Source organism: Filicampus tigris, chromosome 8, assembly GCF_054856515.1.
Source record: "Filicampus tigris isolate MCC_2025a chromosome 8, RoL_Ftig_1.0, whole genome shotgun sequence".
Classification (NCBI taxonomy): domain Eukaryota; kingdom Metazoa; phylum Chordata; class Actinopteri; order Syngnathiformes; family Syngnathidae; genus Filicampus; species Filicampus tigris.
Genome location: NC_141224.1, coordinates 5439880 through 5457548, shown reverse-complemented (window position 1 = coordinate 5457548; position 17669 = coordinate 5439880). Strand labels below are relative to the sequence as shown.

The 17669-nt window shown below is 41.8% G+C and overlaps 2 protein-coding genes across 7 annotated transcripts; one reads left to right on the top strand and one right to left on the bottom strand.

Annotated features, from left to right (window-relative positions):
- Positions 1-225: 225 nt before the first annotated feature.
- leng9 (leukocyte receptor cluster (LRC) member 9) lies at positions 226-8892 on the bottom strand. 3 transcript variants are annotated; one of them, XM_086038708.1, is made up of 8 exons: positions 8610-8892; positions 8255-8361; positions 6511-6628; positions 5584-5711; positions 5166-5492; positions 4852-5074; positions 4214-4301; positions 226-2845 (listed from the first exon to the last, which is right to left on the bottom strand). In XM_086038708.1, exons 1-8 carry the CDS (start codon positions 8690-8692, stop codon positions 2333-2335), a joined length of 1587 nt encoding a protein of 528 aa, XP_085894834.1. In that variant the 5' UTR covers positions 8693-8892; the 3' UTR covers positions 226-2332. The 3 variants fall into 3 exon arrangements, with proteins under 3 accessions (XP_085894834.1, XP_085894831.1, XP_085894832.1); XM_086038705.1 differs by having other exon boundaries at positions 226-2965; positions 8610-8889; XM_086038706.1 differs by lacking the exon at positions 8610-8892 and having other exon boundaries at positions 226-2965; positions 8255-8556.
- On the top strand, positions 8646-16366 carry flcn (folliculin). Of its 4 annotated transcripts, none has more exons than XM_086038709.1 (12): positions 8646-9080; positions 9190-9411; positions 9676-9834; positions 9943-10164; positions 10417-10583; positions 11658-11749; positions 12367-12506; positions 12612-12725; positions 14262-14385; positions 15186-15308; positions 15711-15813; positions 15898-16366. In XM_086038709.1, exons 2-12 carry the CDS (start codon positions 9190-9192, stop codon positions 16103-16105), a joined length of 1674 nt encoding a protein of 557 aa, XP_085894835.1. In that variant the 5' UTR covers positions 8646-9080; the 3' UTR covers positions 16106-16366. The 4 variants fall into 4 exon arrangements, with proteins under 4 accessions (XP_085894835.1, XP_085894836.1, XP_085894837.1 ...); XM_086038710.1 differs by having other exon boundaries at positions 8647-9080; positions 9676-9822; XM_086038711.1 differs by having other exon boundaries at positions 8649-9080; positions 9190-9396.
- Positions 16367-17669: the final 1303 nt, after the last annotated feature.

Here is a 17669-nt window from a genome sequence, read left to right as displayed (position 1 = left end):
GAGATCATGCGAGAGAGGGAGCAAAGAGTAGCGAGCCACAGAGCATGCCCACTGACTCATATGGAGCCTATGTATAGTGTGCAAGTGTGTGTGTGTGTGTCTCCGGGAGGAAGAGGGCAAAAACAGAAAATGTTGTTACGTATGCAAGACCTGCTACTCACGTTCGACCATCCGGGCCATCCATCACATCAAATATGTCCACTCGCAACTTAATAATTAAAGACCTTGACGATATGTACATTTTAATTCCGCTCCCAACCCCGTCCCCGAAAAAACAGAGGAATTGCACTTGTGGATCACAGTCCATTCAACATTCATTGAAAACAGATTTTATAAATGCTCGAATCGTGAGCCGCACCATACGAGCACTTTGGCGAAGTGGTTGACGTAAAGTGAACGCAATCCCTTCGCCTCGTAAACTATTTATGAGCCGCACATAAACATTTATTGCAAGTGTAGATTTTGTGCCGATACAGTGCGTTGATTGTACATCGTGTCATAAAGTATTCGCCAGAGTTATTAGAAGGAAAGCAATGTATATTAAATGGATACTACGGCTCATTCAATAATTTGACATAATAAGTACACCCGCACAAAAGGGATTCATTAGAAGAGCTGTAGATAAAGATGAATTGCATTGAGGGTGTACCTAATGCCGTGGCCGGTTAGTCGAGTTCAGGGATGGGCAACTGCCGGCCCGCACCCACACTCTGAGTCATTTATGTGTGGATTTTTTCAAAACATTTTACAGTATTTTATTTTTGGGGTTTGGGGGTTTGTGGCGCGGTGGCCAACCCCTGTTTTCCGTGGAGAAAACATATTGGAGGTTTATCAACATTTTGTTGAAAAATGTTTGGGGGTTTGCAAAATGAAAAAAAACAAAAATCCCCAATGCATATCAATGAGAGTCAATTATAGGTGGATTTTCGCTATTCGCGGACCAGCCCCTATCCCCCACGAATAGTGAGGGGATAGGGGCTGGTTATAGTTGTAAGTTGTAATATCACCATTCAACACTAGATGGCAGACATTGCTTAGTTGCACTTGCACTAGGTCTCATACTGTCCTACACTAAAACATGAGTAGGGATAATTCATTTAATTAATGTTAGTTTGCTGTTCAGCAGTTTTGTGCTGTCCTTGAATGGTAACTTTTGCACTGGAGAATAGAAAAAATGTGGTTATTTTTTGATTGTTCAAACCTTTTGTTTTTTTGATCTCTTATACATGCACTGAAAAATATTTGATAAAAAAATGAAATCAATTACAATACAGCGATGTGCACTGGTTCGATAAAAAAATGATATTTGCTCATATTTGGCCCATATTTAAAATGGCATTTTTGTCATACATCTGGTGGTTAAGGATGTACGCGCTCCTATGTTGCTCCCAGTAGCACTGATGAAACATTCTGGCCCACCTCCATCATTTAAGTTGCCCATCCCTGGTCTAGTATGACTACATGCATAAAACAATTATGTAAATATTGAATAATAAAATCAACAGTTCGCTAAATAATAAAAATGTTCTTTTGTTTGATTATGACATTCTGATTAATATGAATATAAATCCCTTGCTACATTCATCTTCATATATTAATTTGACACACAATAATAAGCATTCAGTCACCCTAGCATACAAGAGCTGTTGAACTGTAGTTTGTATGCAGCTGTCCTGCAGCCTAGCACATTTTTCCGCATTTCCACCCTTCATTAGACCGTTTTTGAAAACCATTTTAAAAGTTACAACTCGTTAAAAATCATATGCCCAAATATGATTGATTGAGGCGATATCCTCAATCACATCCCCCAAAATCTTGTAGCTGGTGATATTCAACTTAAAAACATTGTAACACACACATTGAAAGACCACAACATTACATATCGTCGCTATCGTGTGAAAAACACTTATGTCCAATTTGTAATTTTTTTTTTTTAATTTTCACGTTAATGCGATGTCTGAAACGCGGAAACACCATTCACGTAAAAATAAGAAAATTGAAAAAAAAAGGAGATGTGTTTTTCACATGACAGCGACGATATAATAATACACAGTTATGAGAGGTATTCATTTAACAATATGGCTATTATTATGGTTCCAATAGTGCAATGAGCTGTTTCTAATATTTTGCCGCTCTATATCAGAATAATGCAGTGTAACTGTACCCTAGAAACGTTTTTTGTTGAATTATTACCTCATCAAAACTGAGCATAACTCTCCTCGTAAATTAAACTTGCGATACAGATCTGATATCGGATCTCACTGTGTTGTCAAGATGTACTTAATGAAGAGTCCTGTGTGTGTGCGTGAAGTAACCCTGCATGAACTATCATTTATCGAAGAGCCACTGTGCATACAGTCTCATAAAAGCCGTCCACATTCGCAGACCCGATGACACAAAGGTGCAAGGAGTTCACAGGCAAACGGCCAAAATGTAAACCTTTTCCCACCTTCAGCTCGCCCACGCCATCGAAGATGCGTTCGCCCTCATTGTCCGTTACCTTGGCCAGGGTGAGATGGTAGCGCGGGTTGTAGGAGTTCCTGTGGAGCAGGCCCTGGCTCCTGTAGGCTTCCTGCAGGCCGCCATTGAGCTGCTGGAGCTGAAGCTGAGGCTGGGGGCTCAAGTACAGCACCCTGCCGTTGAAATGTTTCAACTTGACGGGAAAGCTCACCGCCACCGGTGGGTTGCGATCCAAGTGGGCAAAGCGCCGGAGGATCTCCGCGGCGGCCTCCACTTGGGCCGTGTCCCGCAGCACCAGGAGGCACAGGGTGACGTGCAGTCTCGCCGAGGCCTGCCAGTGAGGGGCGGACGACGGGAGAAGGGCGCTGATCTCTTCCTGGAGTTGCTGGAAAGAGGTGAGGATGGCAGGAGTGTTGGCCCTAAACGCGATGAAGTGGGTGGGTTTCTTTTTAGGGGGACGACGACCGCGGCTCCCTTCTCTCTGCTCGAGAGGTTCCGAGAGATTCTGGGGCATAAAAATGGAAAACGACTGGATGTCAGCTGGAATGAAGAGTAACGCAAGTCGATTAACATATTGCCCTTAAACGGTATCTCTCAAAAGTGGGTACACCCGCCACACTTTTAGATTTCATGGGGCTACAATGCAGAAACGGCACTTTGCTACAGTTTAGACCCGAATCATTTTGAAAAATAATCCATTTTCCTCATGGTGATTGCGATTTAAGATACAATTATTTTTTTCAACGGTCTTTTAATTGTTCACTACGTCGACTTCACAAGATTCTACGAAAAAAAAGTGTGGCGTGAACATGAGTCAGTAAATCATAAATCAACAATAACGCAAACAAATTTGTGGCTTTATCACTTCAACTTCTCATGTTTCATGAAACAATGATATGGAAACGTGGACTGCAAGCACTGAACCTATCTAGACACTATATACGTAAATATATAAAATAACTTATACAGGACATAAAAAAGAAAGCCTACCGACCAAACTGCAGCCTTTGCAATTTGAAAAACTACTACACTGCGATGTCGATTTGAATTCGATTGATTGTTCTGCCAGCCCCAATCTATAGCTTGTATAAAACTAACTCACCACAACCATTAATTTTTTTTAAATCGCTGACAACAAAAGTGAGTACACTACTAAGTGAAAAGGTCAATTCCATATCCAAGAGGGTTAAACCAGTGTTTTAAAAATAAAGGTGGCCACAGATAATTTTATCATTTTGGCCACAATTTGGACATTTTCTATAGTCCTTTTCCTTATTAGGGTTGTGGGAGCTTATCTCAGCTGACACTGAGCTAGAGCCGGGGCACACCGTGGACTGGTCGCCGGCCAATCGCAGGGCACAAACAACCAGTCACATTTGCATGAACACCTACGGAGAATTTAGAGTGTTGAATGAACCTAAAAATAATGTTCTGTGGGAGGACGCCCGAGTACTCCAAGAAAACCCAACCAAGCACTCGAAAACTCCAAAGAAAGCCAGAGGTGAGATTCGAACCCAGAACTGAACCGACTGTGACCAAATAGCCATCACGCTGCCCCTATAGTAATATCAAAAAAAGTAATTACCCTGGACATGGTGTCTTAGTGGCACTCCGTCATTTGTTGTTTTTCCTGAAGTGTCTACCGCACTTACGAGTTCATGTGGGCAACAGACTCAGCAATTAATGTGGGCAAGGCGCTTATTAGAGCAGAGGTCACTAAGAGATACACGGTGCTGAGAAGTTCTGCACCTACCATATCGCGCTGGCCTTCAAAATGCTCTTTCCAATCATTTGTGTCTCCATCGATTAAGCTCTGTCCTACATCTGTCGAGGCCTTCGCGCTAAAAAGAAAAACAGAACATAAACAAGATAACTCAAGAGTGCCTCTCAGGATGTGCAACACAATTCAGAGCCAGGCGCTCATTATATAACACGATGCTTGAACTCTTACTCTACATCCTGCTTGTGGAGGCTGTGCTTGAAAACTTGGGTTTCCAAACAAGAATTTGCGAATGCGTTTCATGGTCCAAGTAAAACAGGAGCTCAAATCTTTTGTATTAGTCACACTCCTAGGAAACATTTTGATTTTCAAAACCCACATGTAGGGGCTTGAATACAATCGAAGTTCATTTAGATTTGGATAAAAAGTGATTTGGGTCTGTTTACATTTCTTTCTATTCCCAGGGCATTGAATCAATCGCAAATTGAGGTTGTTTTACAGATTGCATAACATCCGCAGTCAAATGAGAAACAGTGCGTGTGCGTTGTTTCACAAACGTAAAAATTAATTGAGTGACTTTAACTTGGCATTCTTTGCAAAGGAATGTGGGATGAGGAGAAGGGAGCTGGAAGGGATTCGCCATCTATTTTCAGCGAGGATGAAAAGCAGACCTATTTGGAGCCTCCTCCGCAACGCTTTCCGACGCCCGACCGGCTTGTGCTGACTCAGCGGTGCGAGCGTTCATCTCATTGTGCTTGTCGTCCTCCAGATGTGTGCACTCAGCGTCAGTACGCTCCATTCTCAGGCCGACAGCAGCAGGTGGTTGCTCTCTTGCTGTTTCTGGGTGATCCAAAGTTACTTCCACTTGTTGCTCTTGGTTGTCAGATTGTGTTTCTTTTCCCCAAAAACAAAAAATGATGACAATGGGTCAGCATACTTACTCTTTTTAAGTGTAGAAATACGAGGTCCTCCGGTCCTTGCTTACCTCCTACTTCCTCTTCCCCTCCAAAGGGGGGAGCCAGAGATTGACCAGTGGAGCCAAACACCCTGTCGGTCCTGCTGTGGCGGTCCCAGACGCGGTGCCCTCTGTAGGTGAAGTACTGGATCCTGTGCCTGGGGAGGGCGAGCTCAGTGGTGTAGTCGCAGTCACACGGGTTGGTGTCCCAGTTAAAATCACAGAAGGGGCGCTCCAGCACGCCCAGGAAACGGTCCACATAGCCCACAACGAATTGGGACGCGTCCAGCGAGGAGTCCCAGAGGATCCGAGAGATTACGTCGTCGGCTGTCCGCATGCGGGGCTTTTTGTTGACGTCTGAGGGGAGAACGGCGTATCGAGATGGTATTTAGGTTGAGGGAATGACAGCAGAGTGCAAACATTGAAGGGTATGTCAAATAAAAATGACCTTTTCCCCCATTTTCTTTAGGTTTTGCTGTTTTGTTTTTGTTGGCTTTCTTCTTCTTTTGTATTTCTTCATCATGTTTGTCCTTCTGGTCAGGAAGAATCACGTCTGCAATCGCTATTGCTGGGTCACTGCAAAGGAGATGAACAAAATTATCTATCCGCGGTTGATCGTTATCTGAGCCCTGAGGGTCTGTGATGTCATTTTCAGTCGACAGAAGTGACAAAATGGCCACCCCCTGAGACGGCTAAAAACGGGTGGATTTTGCTGCTTAAAGTTGAAATCAACTCAAACATATTTTTTTCAAGAATATGTTCAATACAGGACCACTAGTTGAAACATGGCATTCTGATTAATATTGCGTTTGTGGAATATGACTTAAGCAGCAAAATCCACCCCTTTTTAGCCATCTCAGGGTGCGGCCATTTTGTCACTTCTGTCAACTGAAAAGGACATCACATCTGCTCAGGGCTTAGGTAACAACCAATCACGGCTTAGCTTCAGAAAACAGGTCGGCCGTGATTGGTCGTTACCTGAGCCCTGAGCAGTTGTGATGTCATTTTCAGTCGACAGGATGACAAAATGGCCGCCCCCAGAGATGGCTAAAAACGGGTGGATTAACTCTTATTTCCCAAACGCAAAATTTATTAGAATGCCTTGTTTCAACTAGTGGGCTTGCATAGAACATATTCTTGAAAAAAATATGTTTAGGTTGACTTATTCTTTAACTATATTTCATATTAATCACATTATTTTGTTTCAACTAGTGGGCCTGCATAGAACATATTCTTGAAAAAAAAAAAAGGTTTGGGTTGACTTCCACTTGAAATCAGAAGCGCTGCGATCATACAAGACTTAACAAGTCAAGGTTATTTAAGCTGCCATGAAAGTTAGAAAAGTAACCAAATTACATTTAAAAAAAAAACTTACATTGAGCTGCTGGTTACTTCACAGATCAGCTGGGTTGACCTGTGAGACATACGACATCTGACACCAAAGTGACACTTTCCCTCCAGGAAGTACGGGCACACGTCGGCTCCTTTCTCCTCTGTCAGAGCCATACAAGGAGAGACCGCGCACAAGTTAATAGATGTGTCAGTATGCCTTTCTGTATATTGAGTCTCTCTTGGGCAAAAAAAGAACACAAAGCAGACAAAATAAACATTGTTGAAACACTAGCAGGAGCAACATGCAAAACATTGTCTGAGCACTGCGATTCAACTGCAGGCCAGACCAAGTGAATCTGCCAGAGAGTGTGAGGGGTCTGCCGCAAGATTTCACGAGTGGCCACTGGTTTTGCGGCGATTCAAAATATGAAACGCAGTTGCATGACGTGGCGATGTCGCAGATTATAGCCCATCAAATGCGCAGAAGCTTTCACACAGTCGAAAAATCTATTTCTGCGTTTAACATAAAAATACAACACAGTACTCCCTCGCCAATTCGCCGTTCGACTTTGGCGGTCCGACTGCATCGCGGGTTTTCAAAAAGTATTCATCCAAAAATTCAAATGACAAAAATACAGCCATATTGCAGAAAGACTCATTGTTTCAAAAAGATGACAATTTACTTATTCTGCCTATGTGTTACATTTTTATTATTTTTTTAGGGCATTCCAAATGGCTACACTGGCTATTGTCAATGTTTGTACGATGGCGCTGTTTGAATTTCCAGCTTCTATCAGTTCAGGATGCCCTTTTTTCTCCCATAGATAGCTCTCTGCTTTTCATGTTGGTTACACCTTTGGTATGAATGTAGTTTACTCAGGCAAAACGCAAATCCGGGTTCAAACAAAAGGTGTTATTGTCTAAGTTTGGGATCAGATCCAGAGTAAAATATTTGGAACACAAACCAAACAAATGAAGGAATTGTCCTCACTTTCTACAGTGAGGCAGAGTGGTACAATGTCTGGTGCAAGATCTTTGACGTCACTATCAGTCAAGTCAGACATGACTGCCTGTAAACAATTACGGTAGGCAGCGCATAAATCCTGGAAAGCCATTTCCAGAGAAAGAAAGTGGACATGACCCACAACTTGTATCAATTATTTAGAAGGTGAAAAGTTCATGGAACTTACTCAGTCTATGATACACCGTCAAGTTATTCTGTCTGAAGTGGGGAGACATCTCTTGAGTGGTTTTTTTTTTTTTTTTTTTTTTAATTAAGACCAGTCAGATAAGTAGACACTGACACAGAGTGACACTCGTGTTATATCAACACACGAGACTCATGATTCACTTCCAAATTCTGGCCAGCTCCCCAAAGCGCCAGGAAAAGTTGGTTGTAATTCATCTTGTAAAACTATCTATGTCTATCCACCCGAGGCATTGCCATCACAAAACATGACATTTACCACAATGTTTAATTGCCATAACAAATCCTGTTCCAAAGAATACAAACAATTTAGTATGAAAAGATATTTTCAAGACTTCGATAGATGCCATCATATGTGAAGCCATAAAGAACACGAGTAGCCAAAAAAAAGCAACTTCATTTCTAATTTTGTACTAAAGTTTGTAGTTCTTGTGTAGTTTTGTACTAAGAGTTTATACATTTTTACTTCAGTAAATAGTTCACTCAGTACTCCCACTTCCACCATAGCATTTTTTTTCCACAAGTATCAGTATTTCTACTCAAGTACAGCGTGTGAGTACTTTTCTCATCTCTACTTTACCTGTTTTGACAGCGTATGGGTCTGTTGGATCCTCTGCTCTGCTTGTGTCTATTTGCACACCCGCTTCCTTCGAGCTTGAGGAAGCTCCTGTACATTCTGACGCCATGCTGTCGATTTTAAAGATACAACTTAGTAAAATGCCGAGTCACAGTCTAACTTCTGATTTGTTTGACAGTCGCCTAACCTGAAACTGACACACTTACCGCTGAATACAACTAAGTGGCTAACGCGGAAGTGGCGTGGAAAAAAACCGAGGCCATACTATAATTTATAAGTCATAAAATACATAATAATATCGTTAGCGTTGAAAGCTTTAAAGACGAACATAGAATTATATTTTCGCTGAAATACTAACCTTTTCGTTGCAGTTTCGCCTTCGCTCACCCTTGACTCAAAATTTGTCATACCGTGAGAGATTGTGGGTAATGTAGTATTCATTTGTTTAGGTCGAAAAAGTGAGTTGTAAACGTGGTGTAAAACACCTTTTACAATCAAACATCCACGAAAATATAATGTTGTCCGAAATGATTATGTAGCACTCATATCAATTGAAGAAAGAAAAAAAATGTAGACCGCAATGTACCGTTTTGAGCTGGAGCGCGTGACTCTGTGTCACTCACATGACGTCATGTTAGCACTAGCAAAACAGTACGGAGGTAAACACAATAGAAGCTAGCGGTGCTGCAGGCAATAAGACACTTATTTTTAGTTTAACTTACACAAAATGCTGATTATTCTGCGATGTATTTTGGGGGTATGGCGAATAAAGGACGTATTTTTATAAAGTAGCAAGGTGTCTCAAGTGAACTTCCCTACATCGAAGGAGGTAGGTTGTGGTAACAACCGTGTCATACACCAATGGCGATTTTAATTTACAGTTTTAATTCTACTGAAACGATTGTTTAATTTGTAATTCTAACTCCCTTTCCGTTTAGATGAACGCGCTGGTGGCTCTCTGTCATTTCTGTGAGCTCCATGGACCGAGGACACTGTTCTGCACCGAGGCTTTGCACCCTCCGTCCCCAACGCCTTCCTCCCAAGCAGGCGTTGCAGTGAACGTGGACAGAGATGTTGACCGGGAGGGTGAAGGACTCACCATGAGGGCCAACAGCTCGGCTTCACAGAGGGGAGAAATGTGTGAGGTGAGCTCAGTCAAGGTGTGTGTGTGTGTTTGTATATATATATATATTTTATATATTATACACCTCGTCCCTCCGTCCTTATCCATAGAAAATAATCATCCCCCGACCCCGTCCGTCCTCATCCTTTTAAAGCGCTTCCGTCCTTACATTCCGTCCTTACATGCTTAGTCCGTCCCTTTTAAAAGACTGATTGTAGCACATTTAACTGGGTTCCAGCTAAACAACATAAGCAGTTCTGTCATGTGTCTCACAGTGTCCCTCTTTCCTGTCGCCTTACAGGGGTGTCGCTCCCTCCCTGCATCCCACCCAGGCTTCATGAGCATCGACGACGAGACGGGCATTCGCTTTGTCAGCCACCAGCACCCGAGAGAGCCGCAGCTCTTTAGCGTCGTGCGCCAGGCTTGCGTACGCAGCCTCAGCTGTGAGGTAACTGGTGACGTATGTCTATTTGTATATGTGTGTGTGAGTCACACATCTCATGCACCACTGCGTCAAACTTTCACCTCTTGTGTGTCCTCACGCGTCCTCATGCGTTGTGTTTACAAGGTGTGCCCCGGGCGCGAAGGGCCAATTTTCTTTGGGGACGAGCAGCACGGTTTTGTGTTCTCGCACACGTTCTTCATCAAGGATAGTCTCGCCAGAGGCTTCCAGCGCTGGTACAGCATCGTCATGGTGGCCATGGACCGGATTTACCTCATTAACTCTTGGCCGTTTCTGCTACGCCACCTCCGACTGACCATACAGAGTCTGCAAAGCACCGCCCTGAAGGTTAGCCTGTGTTTGCTATCTAGGAAGTAAAATAGCAAATTTTCATCACACACCGTGTTTTCACAAATATTGACTGGAGGCATTATTTTTTTCAACTGCAAATGTCTATTAGGGCTGACTACTTTCTTTAGGGCAGTTAGTTGTCCCGAGCCGATCATGTATTTTTTTTTTTTTTTTTTTTGCTGACCGGTATCGGCCGCCAAAGTTGTCAACAATCAAATGACCTCATTGTTATTTGTGCGACTCCGTCAGGTGTTTGACAACGAGCAAGGCGTTTGCCCCCAGCGAGCAGTGAGAATGAACAGCGTGTTCTCGCCCGCGGTGTTCCCGCACCAGAGGAGCGGCAACGCAGCACGCTCTCTAACATCTCTCACACACCATCCCAATCTCTGGGCCAGCCTGCACTCCTCCTTCAGCTGGTCAGTCAGGCCATCCGCAAGGCCTAATCAATAACACAAGCACTGACCTACAATTACAATCTAAATTGTAATATTTGTTCCATGAATTTGTATCAATATATTCCCAACAGTTTATTCTCTTAGTTTGATATCATTTCTCTTGGCTTCACCGCTTCCAGTTAATGAATGTGGATGTTCGATTTTTGTCCAATCAGATTTGAGCCTCTATATGTCACCATGTGAATCGAATCTGCTTAAGGCCTTTAGAATATCTGGTGCTGTCTGACGTAATTTAACCTCTACGAGCAATGGGACTGTTTTCTTTCACCAGTCAGTTTTTCAATTCATCCTCACAGGGCCACAGTGCTGAAGAATAAAGTAATCGAATTAAGTGTGTGATTATTAAGTGTTTATTGAGAATAAAGCAGAAATATCAAAATAATTTAGTAATTTGACAATAAACAAGACATTTAGGTTTGTGTGGGGATTTCCTATCACATACAAATGTATTCTTGTAATATTTCACATATTAGTTTTAAAAACCTCTCAAATATATTGCTTGTTTTTTCCTCCTAGATTTCGACATGTTTGTTGGTGTAAAAAAGAAGTTACTCCTGTTTTTCCTAGTTTATTCAGCTCGACTTTATTCATATCGCGCTTGCGCAACAGCTGCAGCTGTAATAAAGCACTTTACAGAACACGCGGCAAAACATAAACAACAATAAAATCATAACAAAGCCAATATTCCACCATTCCTATATTCAGATAACATTGCCATAAAAATGAAAGTTTATCCTTGTAATTGTATTTTTTTTTTTTACATACTTATAGCTGATCCAAAATCCAACGAATAGTTAAGTAAGTCGTTTCTCCTGAATATCCCACTTCAGTAAAGAGTTAATAAAATCACCTCTTGCAAAGAGATGACGGCACCCACTTCCAGAAAGTCTGTATTCCGTGACCATAAACTGTGTTTGTGTTTTGTTAAACGGCCAAAACAACATTTTTTTAAAACAACTCGTCATATCAGCATTATTGTCATCCCGCGACCGAGCTGTGATTCATCGTGCAACTTGTGGTTTTCCTCCTTTGCAGGCTGCTGAAGGCCTGCGGTGGTCGTCTGACAGAAAAGCTGCTGGAAGGAGCCCCTACTGAAGACACGCTCGTGCTCATCGAGAGACAGACAGGTGCCTAAAGTCAAGGAATCAATATGTTTTGCAATCAATCATGAATCAGAGTCTTTTTTCGCTAACCGATATTTTATGAGCGGTCCGAACCAAGCAGATAAATCTATCTATTTCACGTTTGCCCCTCTCCTGTGAAAAACACGCATCTCCAATTTTTGAAGCTGTAACGCGGAAACACCATTCATTTAAAAATACGAAAAATGCAGAAAAAAAAATGGAGAGTGTTTTTCACAGGACAGTGGCGATATGGTACAATTACAGTAAACTATTTAACATACAGTACTTCACAAAATAATGCGCCTTAGAATCTTGAATTTTATGTATTAATTTTTGTTTTGTTTTTTCAAAAAAATATTGCGCCCAATAGTCCGTAAAATGTGGTAAATTACTGCGCCACACTACTAGCCCCAACTAGTAGGCATGTTCCTTGCACTAGTAGCCTCCTATTAGTCGTTCACATGTCAGCATACTAGTGGGATATTGACTAAAAAAATCGCATGGCTTGCCACAGCAGTCTATATACTGTGAATCACTCAGCCTTTGTGCACATTTACTGTCGAAGGTCCCCTCTGCCGTAATAACACATTCACAATTTCCATTTGATCCGCTTCCCCAAGAACAAGAGGAGGAAATGAGCTGCTGGGAAGGAGCTGAAGGAAGCGTCGCCCAGCCACAGGGACACCAATTAGACGGCGAAGTGGGTCATGACGATGAGTCGCCTGGTCCCAGGTTTAGGTCACTGAGGCATTTGAGACAGGTAAAGATGAATAAAAACTGGGTTCCTGTTTGCGTGGCAATGCCACATGACTCTTAAGCCGTGAGCCTTCGTGAGTCACGGTCTGGTTTTGTGTCGTCCACGCAGGTGCTCGGGGCTGCTGAGTTCCGGCAGGTGGCGTGGCACGTGCTCATGGGGAATCAGGTCATATGGAGAGGCGCCGAGCCCAGGCTCATCCAGTCTGCTTTCACAGTACTAAAGGTACCCAAGTGCGCGTACTGAGCAATGAGTTGCGCCCGGTTCAGTGGAAGTCATTGCTTTGATATGGTATTTCCGTGGGAGTTGATGCTGGGGAAAAAATGCTGGGGGAAAAAACGGTGTCAAATGGAGATGTCGTGATCATTTTTTCAAGTCCAAGTCACTTGATTTTTTTTTTTTTCTACCCTGCCCCCGATAACTTGGTAATCCATTCAGAAATGAAAAAGAGCGTATCCAAATTGTTTCAAATATTTTTTTATTCGAATTAAGGTATCTCAACATGATATCTTTTATATAGTTGTAAGTCAGCATAAGGTCAAATCAGTTGAACGACTACAGATATTTTTTGTCCCGACTTTAGAAATCAATCTGATCAATCTGTTCAAAGCTTCTTTTTTTTTCATAATGGAAAAAAAACAAATACTAGAAAGATAATTTTTTTTTTTAAATGCAAAACTTTTTTAAAAATAATCTAATTGTTATTTGCTTTTTCTATAAGCAATGGGGGAGGGGGAAATCGGTTCAAATCGGAAATTGGATTTTTGTGAAAAGCCATTTTATTTTAGATTGTATCACACAGACCTATTATACAACACTTAAATTATTTTTAAACTTGAACTGTGTTAGAATGATACTAAAAGCATGTTTCATGAAGGGTTCGCTTCAGATTCCTATGTGGAAAATTGTTTTTAAATTTTAAAGGAGGTTGGTCATAACATTTTATTCACTACAACTCACCCCCAAAGATAATGACTGGAAGATCATAAGACAGCATTTGTTCTGAACGTTGTTTTTAATTCCTGCCTGTGGGTATAAGATTATTATCGAGTTACCGTTCCGCACCCTGATGTGTTATTTGCCTCTACTTGTGTCGCTGACGTGCTTCTTCCAGAGACAAGCCACAGCAGGCAGCTGTTATCAGCTTTTTTTTTTTTAGTAAAGCACAAGCAACAATTATGAGTGGACATGGTATCGCAAATATCTGAATAGAAGTTAAATGACTCTGCACCTGTGCTTTCCCGTGTAATTTATTCAGTGAGTTTGGACTTTTGAGATTAAAAGTCACACAAGAGAATATCGCTTCCAGTATGTTCTTCCTGAGTCACTTGACATTCCGGATATCTCGATGACCTCTTATGAGTCTTATTGGCCCATTGGGTGCTTATGACATGAGTAGGCATTTACAAATTCACATCCGTGTGTCATTTTTCTCCTGCTTTAATTTTTTTGCAGTAACATAATGAATAAGAGAAGAGCTTTAAGAACAGCATTTATAGTCACGTGTGAGCTGCCGTGTAAGGTGTCAATCAAAACGGCGCATTATTTTGTTTGCATTGTATCTCCTGAATGTACGGTATGCTTCCTCAAATTTAAGGAAAACTTTTTGAGGATTTATGCAATATTCTTATTATCTAGCTTAAAACTCATTCATTGCCATTGACGGCTATAGACGTCAAATATCAATTTTAACTGGGCTGGCAGTAAAATACATAGAATATCAAATAAATGTCCTGTCTGTCCGTCTTTCTCTCCCATCAGACATTGCTTCCGGTAGGGTGTGTGCGTTCAGTTCCCTACAGCGCTCACTATGAAGAGGCCTACAAGTGCAACTTCCTGGGTCTGAACCCCGATGTGGCCATTCCAGCCCATGTCATCTCTTCAGGTAAAACACAAACCCGGGAGGTTCAGTTCTACGTGTCCAAAAGTCATTTGGTGGGCCTTCTCTGCTGGTCTAAACACTGTCAGAACCATTGACCTACATTTTCAATCTCAATTTGTTTCATGAAATTTTATTTCCAATATTCTATTCTCTTCGTTTCGTAGTCTCATCCCAATGTCAAAGCACGAAGGATTTTTTTTCACACGACAAAACGCGAGCCTTCACCCACGTCCATGCTCTCGTGTCCTCTCATGTGTGTTCTGCATAAACGTAATCATCGACTAGTCAAGGGCAACTCCACTTTCATCACATCAAAAAACTATTTCTAGTACTGAATGTGGATTTTGGCTGAAGTATCTTGAACTATATTTGTGACGGGACTGTTTCTTTAACCAATCAGATTTCAAATTCGTCCTCACAAGGCCAGCCAGCTGGCCCTCAATAATGTCTGCCTTTTTTCTGTCCTCTGATTGGTTGTTCATTTGTACATTTGATATTCAGCATCGCTGGTGCGTGTGATGTATTTGATATATTTTTATATGTTTTGATCATGTTATTAGATATTATTACCGACATGTTTTTTTTTTTCCGAACTACTCCAAACATATATGTGGCATAGTTGCATTCTGTTATTTTGCGGTTTCGTACAGTAATGATGAAGTCTACTACAGCAATGTCATAGTGTTGGTATCAAGAGGTGGATTAGGTCGATAAAGTCCCCACTGAAGGCCCAGGTACCAAATGCACAGCCCGCCACTGCCACATGTTTCACGAAACATCTTCCCTGTGATTGGTCCCTGTAGAATTTTCAGTACTGGTGGACGTCAGTTCAGACAGTGGCTGTCAAAGCCCACCGTCAGAAGACAATATCAGCTCGCTTTATCAGTTCAGCTTGAGCAGTGCCAACACACAACCCACAGACAGAGGTGAGCATACCATGTTGTGACAATAATAGCCCGGGTCAGGTGTCACGGGCGCTCACAGCTGCACCCAACGCGCGGCGACGGCAAATTTCACGTAACTTAGCAGTGCGCAACATTGACATTTTCTTCATCCCCATTTGTGGAAAACTGTATACCAAAATGAAGCAGCACAAAATTGATGTATAAACATAGCAAAAACGAATTATTTGTTGCTCCGAAAAATTGTGTTTTTATTGTAAATTTATTTACCAATGTTTTAAATAAGTGAAAAAAAAACAACAATTACTGTACTGTAATATAAATATTGTAAGCTTTTAAATGCTTGGCCTATTCAACATTAAGAAATATTTGACATTTTTTTAAATTCCAAAGCCTGCCATGTGACGCCGCGCGTTTCTCATCCAGGCCCGACGTTACTCAACAAACTGGAGGTGGCGCTGTCCAATGAGAACTTATCTGTGGACGTGGTGTCTCATTGCCTGCTGTGTTTGAAGGAGGAGTGGATGAAGTGAGACACCCCGAGTTGCTTTTGACTCTTGCCCACACGTGTCAGCGCTCAACTCATACGACATGTTCTCGCTCCCACTTTCAGCAAGGTCAAAGTGCTCTTTAAGTTCTCCAAAGTGGACGGGCGAGGCAGGGAGGACACGCAGAAGGTTCTGGCTCTGCTCGGCACCACGGGGCCCGGCGAGGAGGACAACGTGAGGCTGCTCAAGTTTTGGATGACGGGACTCAGCAAAACCTACAAGAGCCATCTGATGAGCGCCGTCCGGGGAGGGGAGAGGAGCCCCAGCCAGTAACAAAGACCGACTCAAATAAGTATATGTACTGGAGAAAGGAAAGCGAAAGCAAGAATCCTTTCATGGCCTGAGGTTTTCATTATTTGCCTCTCTTTACTGGAACTGAATGAAGGGAGACCCTGGTTTTCCCCTTAAGGAATGAGAATTCTATTTGATTATTGTACAACTGAGTATTTTTCTATTGGAATTGTACTAATACGTCCATTTTAATTTATTACAAAATGCTTGTTTATTGCTCTGGTAATAAAATGATTGAATGGGCTTGAATGATGTCATTCCATCCATTTTCTATAGTAGTTACCCTCATTAGGATGACGGATGAAATGGAGTCTATCGCAGCAGTTTGGAGCAATATATGAAGACAAACTAGCATTCCTCACATTTTAGAGCAGGCATCACCTACACGTAGCCCCCATGATACCCCGACAGTATTGTTGAATGTTGTAGAAGTGATCCTTTGAAAACGTAAACATAGATTTATAGAAATAGGACTACTATTGTTGAAACTCTAACATTTAAGATAACATGTTTTTGGAATGTGGGTAGTATGACTGGAATATGTAATGATTGATAGGCCACGGCATATATAGTATGGCATCTGTAAAGATGAAGTTTGAAGACAAAGCGCTGCTGTAAACATTTTTTTTTTTTTTAATCAATCTTATATCAGTAGACAACTTAATATTCTGAGCACCTTTCTGCACTTGCGAGAAGTTGGCTGCCTGATTGTAGCCCAACACATCAGCAACCACTGCAACCCAATCTTCTTTAGGCTTTTACTCGCCAAGCCCAGAATTGGTGCTGCATGTTTGTGGCCACGATTGCTCTCTATAAGGACGTGAGGACTCCTGGATTTTAGGAAGAGCGTGCATGTAGTACAAAAGTACAAAATAAGTATCATTCAAATGTTTCACTCAAACGTTTCTGCCTGTATCACGTGCTTGCTGGCGGTTAGTTTCATTTCAGATTTAAAAAAAAAAAAAATTAAAAGTAAGAAAATCTGCCAATCAGAGCGTATGTATGTACACAAAAAAACATTCAAATTTATGCACAATCTAGAGCGTGAACCTAACACATGTGGCAGGAAGCCATATCGAACTTTAACTGTGAAGCAGACGTGCCAACCACTATTCACCATGCTCGTCGTCTTGCATGACGTTTTCTTTTTTGTTGTTGCTGTTGTTGTTGTTCCACAATTGGTGCCCTCTTGCGGCAAACAAAGGACAAAGGGAGTGAAAGGAAAGAGGAATGCCGCATTTGTTTTTTTTCTTTGTTTTTGTTTTTTCGTAGGCTTTGCGCACACCACAAATCAAAAGTGATTTAAGCAGACGCTTAGTCTGGTTCTATTTGACTCCTGGAGGGAGCACATTGTTTGCATGTTAAGAATTTCCAGCTAAATGACCCCCAGCAGCCATGTCTTAATGATCCACATCTTGGAAGACTGTTTTTTTTGGGGTTTTTTTTTTAATAATGCTGTATTGCATTCGTTGACGTGTGCACATTTAGTCAATAAAAATAAGTCAAAACATCTGGCTATTGAAATTACAAGCGTGGGCGCGGGAGG

Excerpts from the sequence above, each read along its gene's own strand:
- leng9 (XM_086038705.1), bottom strand. The coding sequence starts at position 8,692 with ATGAATACTACATTACCCACAATCTCTCACGGTATGACAAATTTTGAG. Across the intron at positions 5,493-5,583 it reads TAAAGAAAATGGGGGAAAAG|ACGTCAACAAAAAGCCCCGC; the intron begins GTCATTTTTATT and ends TTCTCCCCTCAG. Across the intron at positions 2,966-4,213 it reads TTGAAGGCCAGCGCGATATG|AATCTCTCGGAACCTCTCGA; the intron begins GTAGGTGCAGAA and ends TTTATGCCCCAG.
- flcn (XM_086038709.1), top strand. The coding sequence starts at position 9,190 with ATGAACGCGCTGGTGGCTCTCTGTCATTTCTGTGAGCTCCATGGACCG. Across the intron at positions 9,835-9,942 it reads GCTGTGAGGTAACTGGTGAC|GTGTGCCCCGGGCGCGAAGG; the intron begins GTATGTCTATTT and ends TGTGTTTACAAG. Across the intron at positions 15,309-15,710 it reads CACACAACCCACAGACAGAG|GCCCGACGTTACTCAACAAA; the intron begins GTGAGCATACCA and ends TTTCTCATCCAG.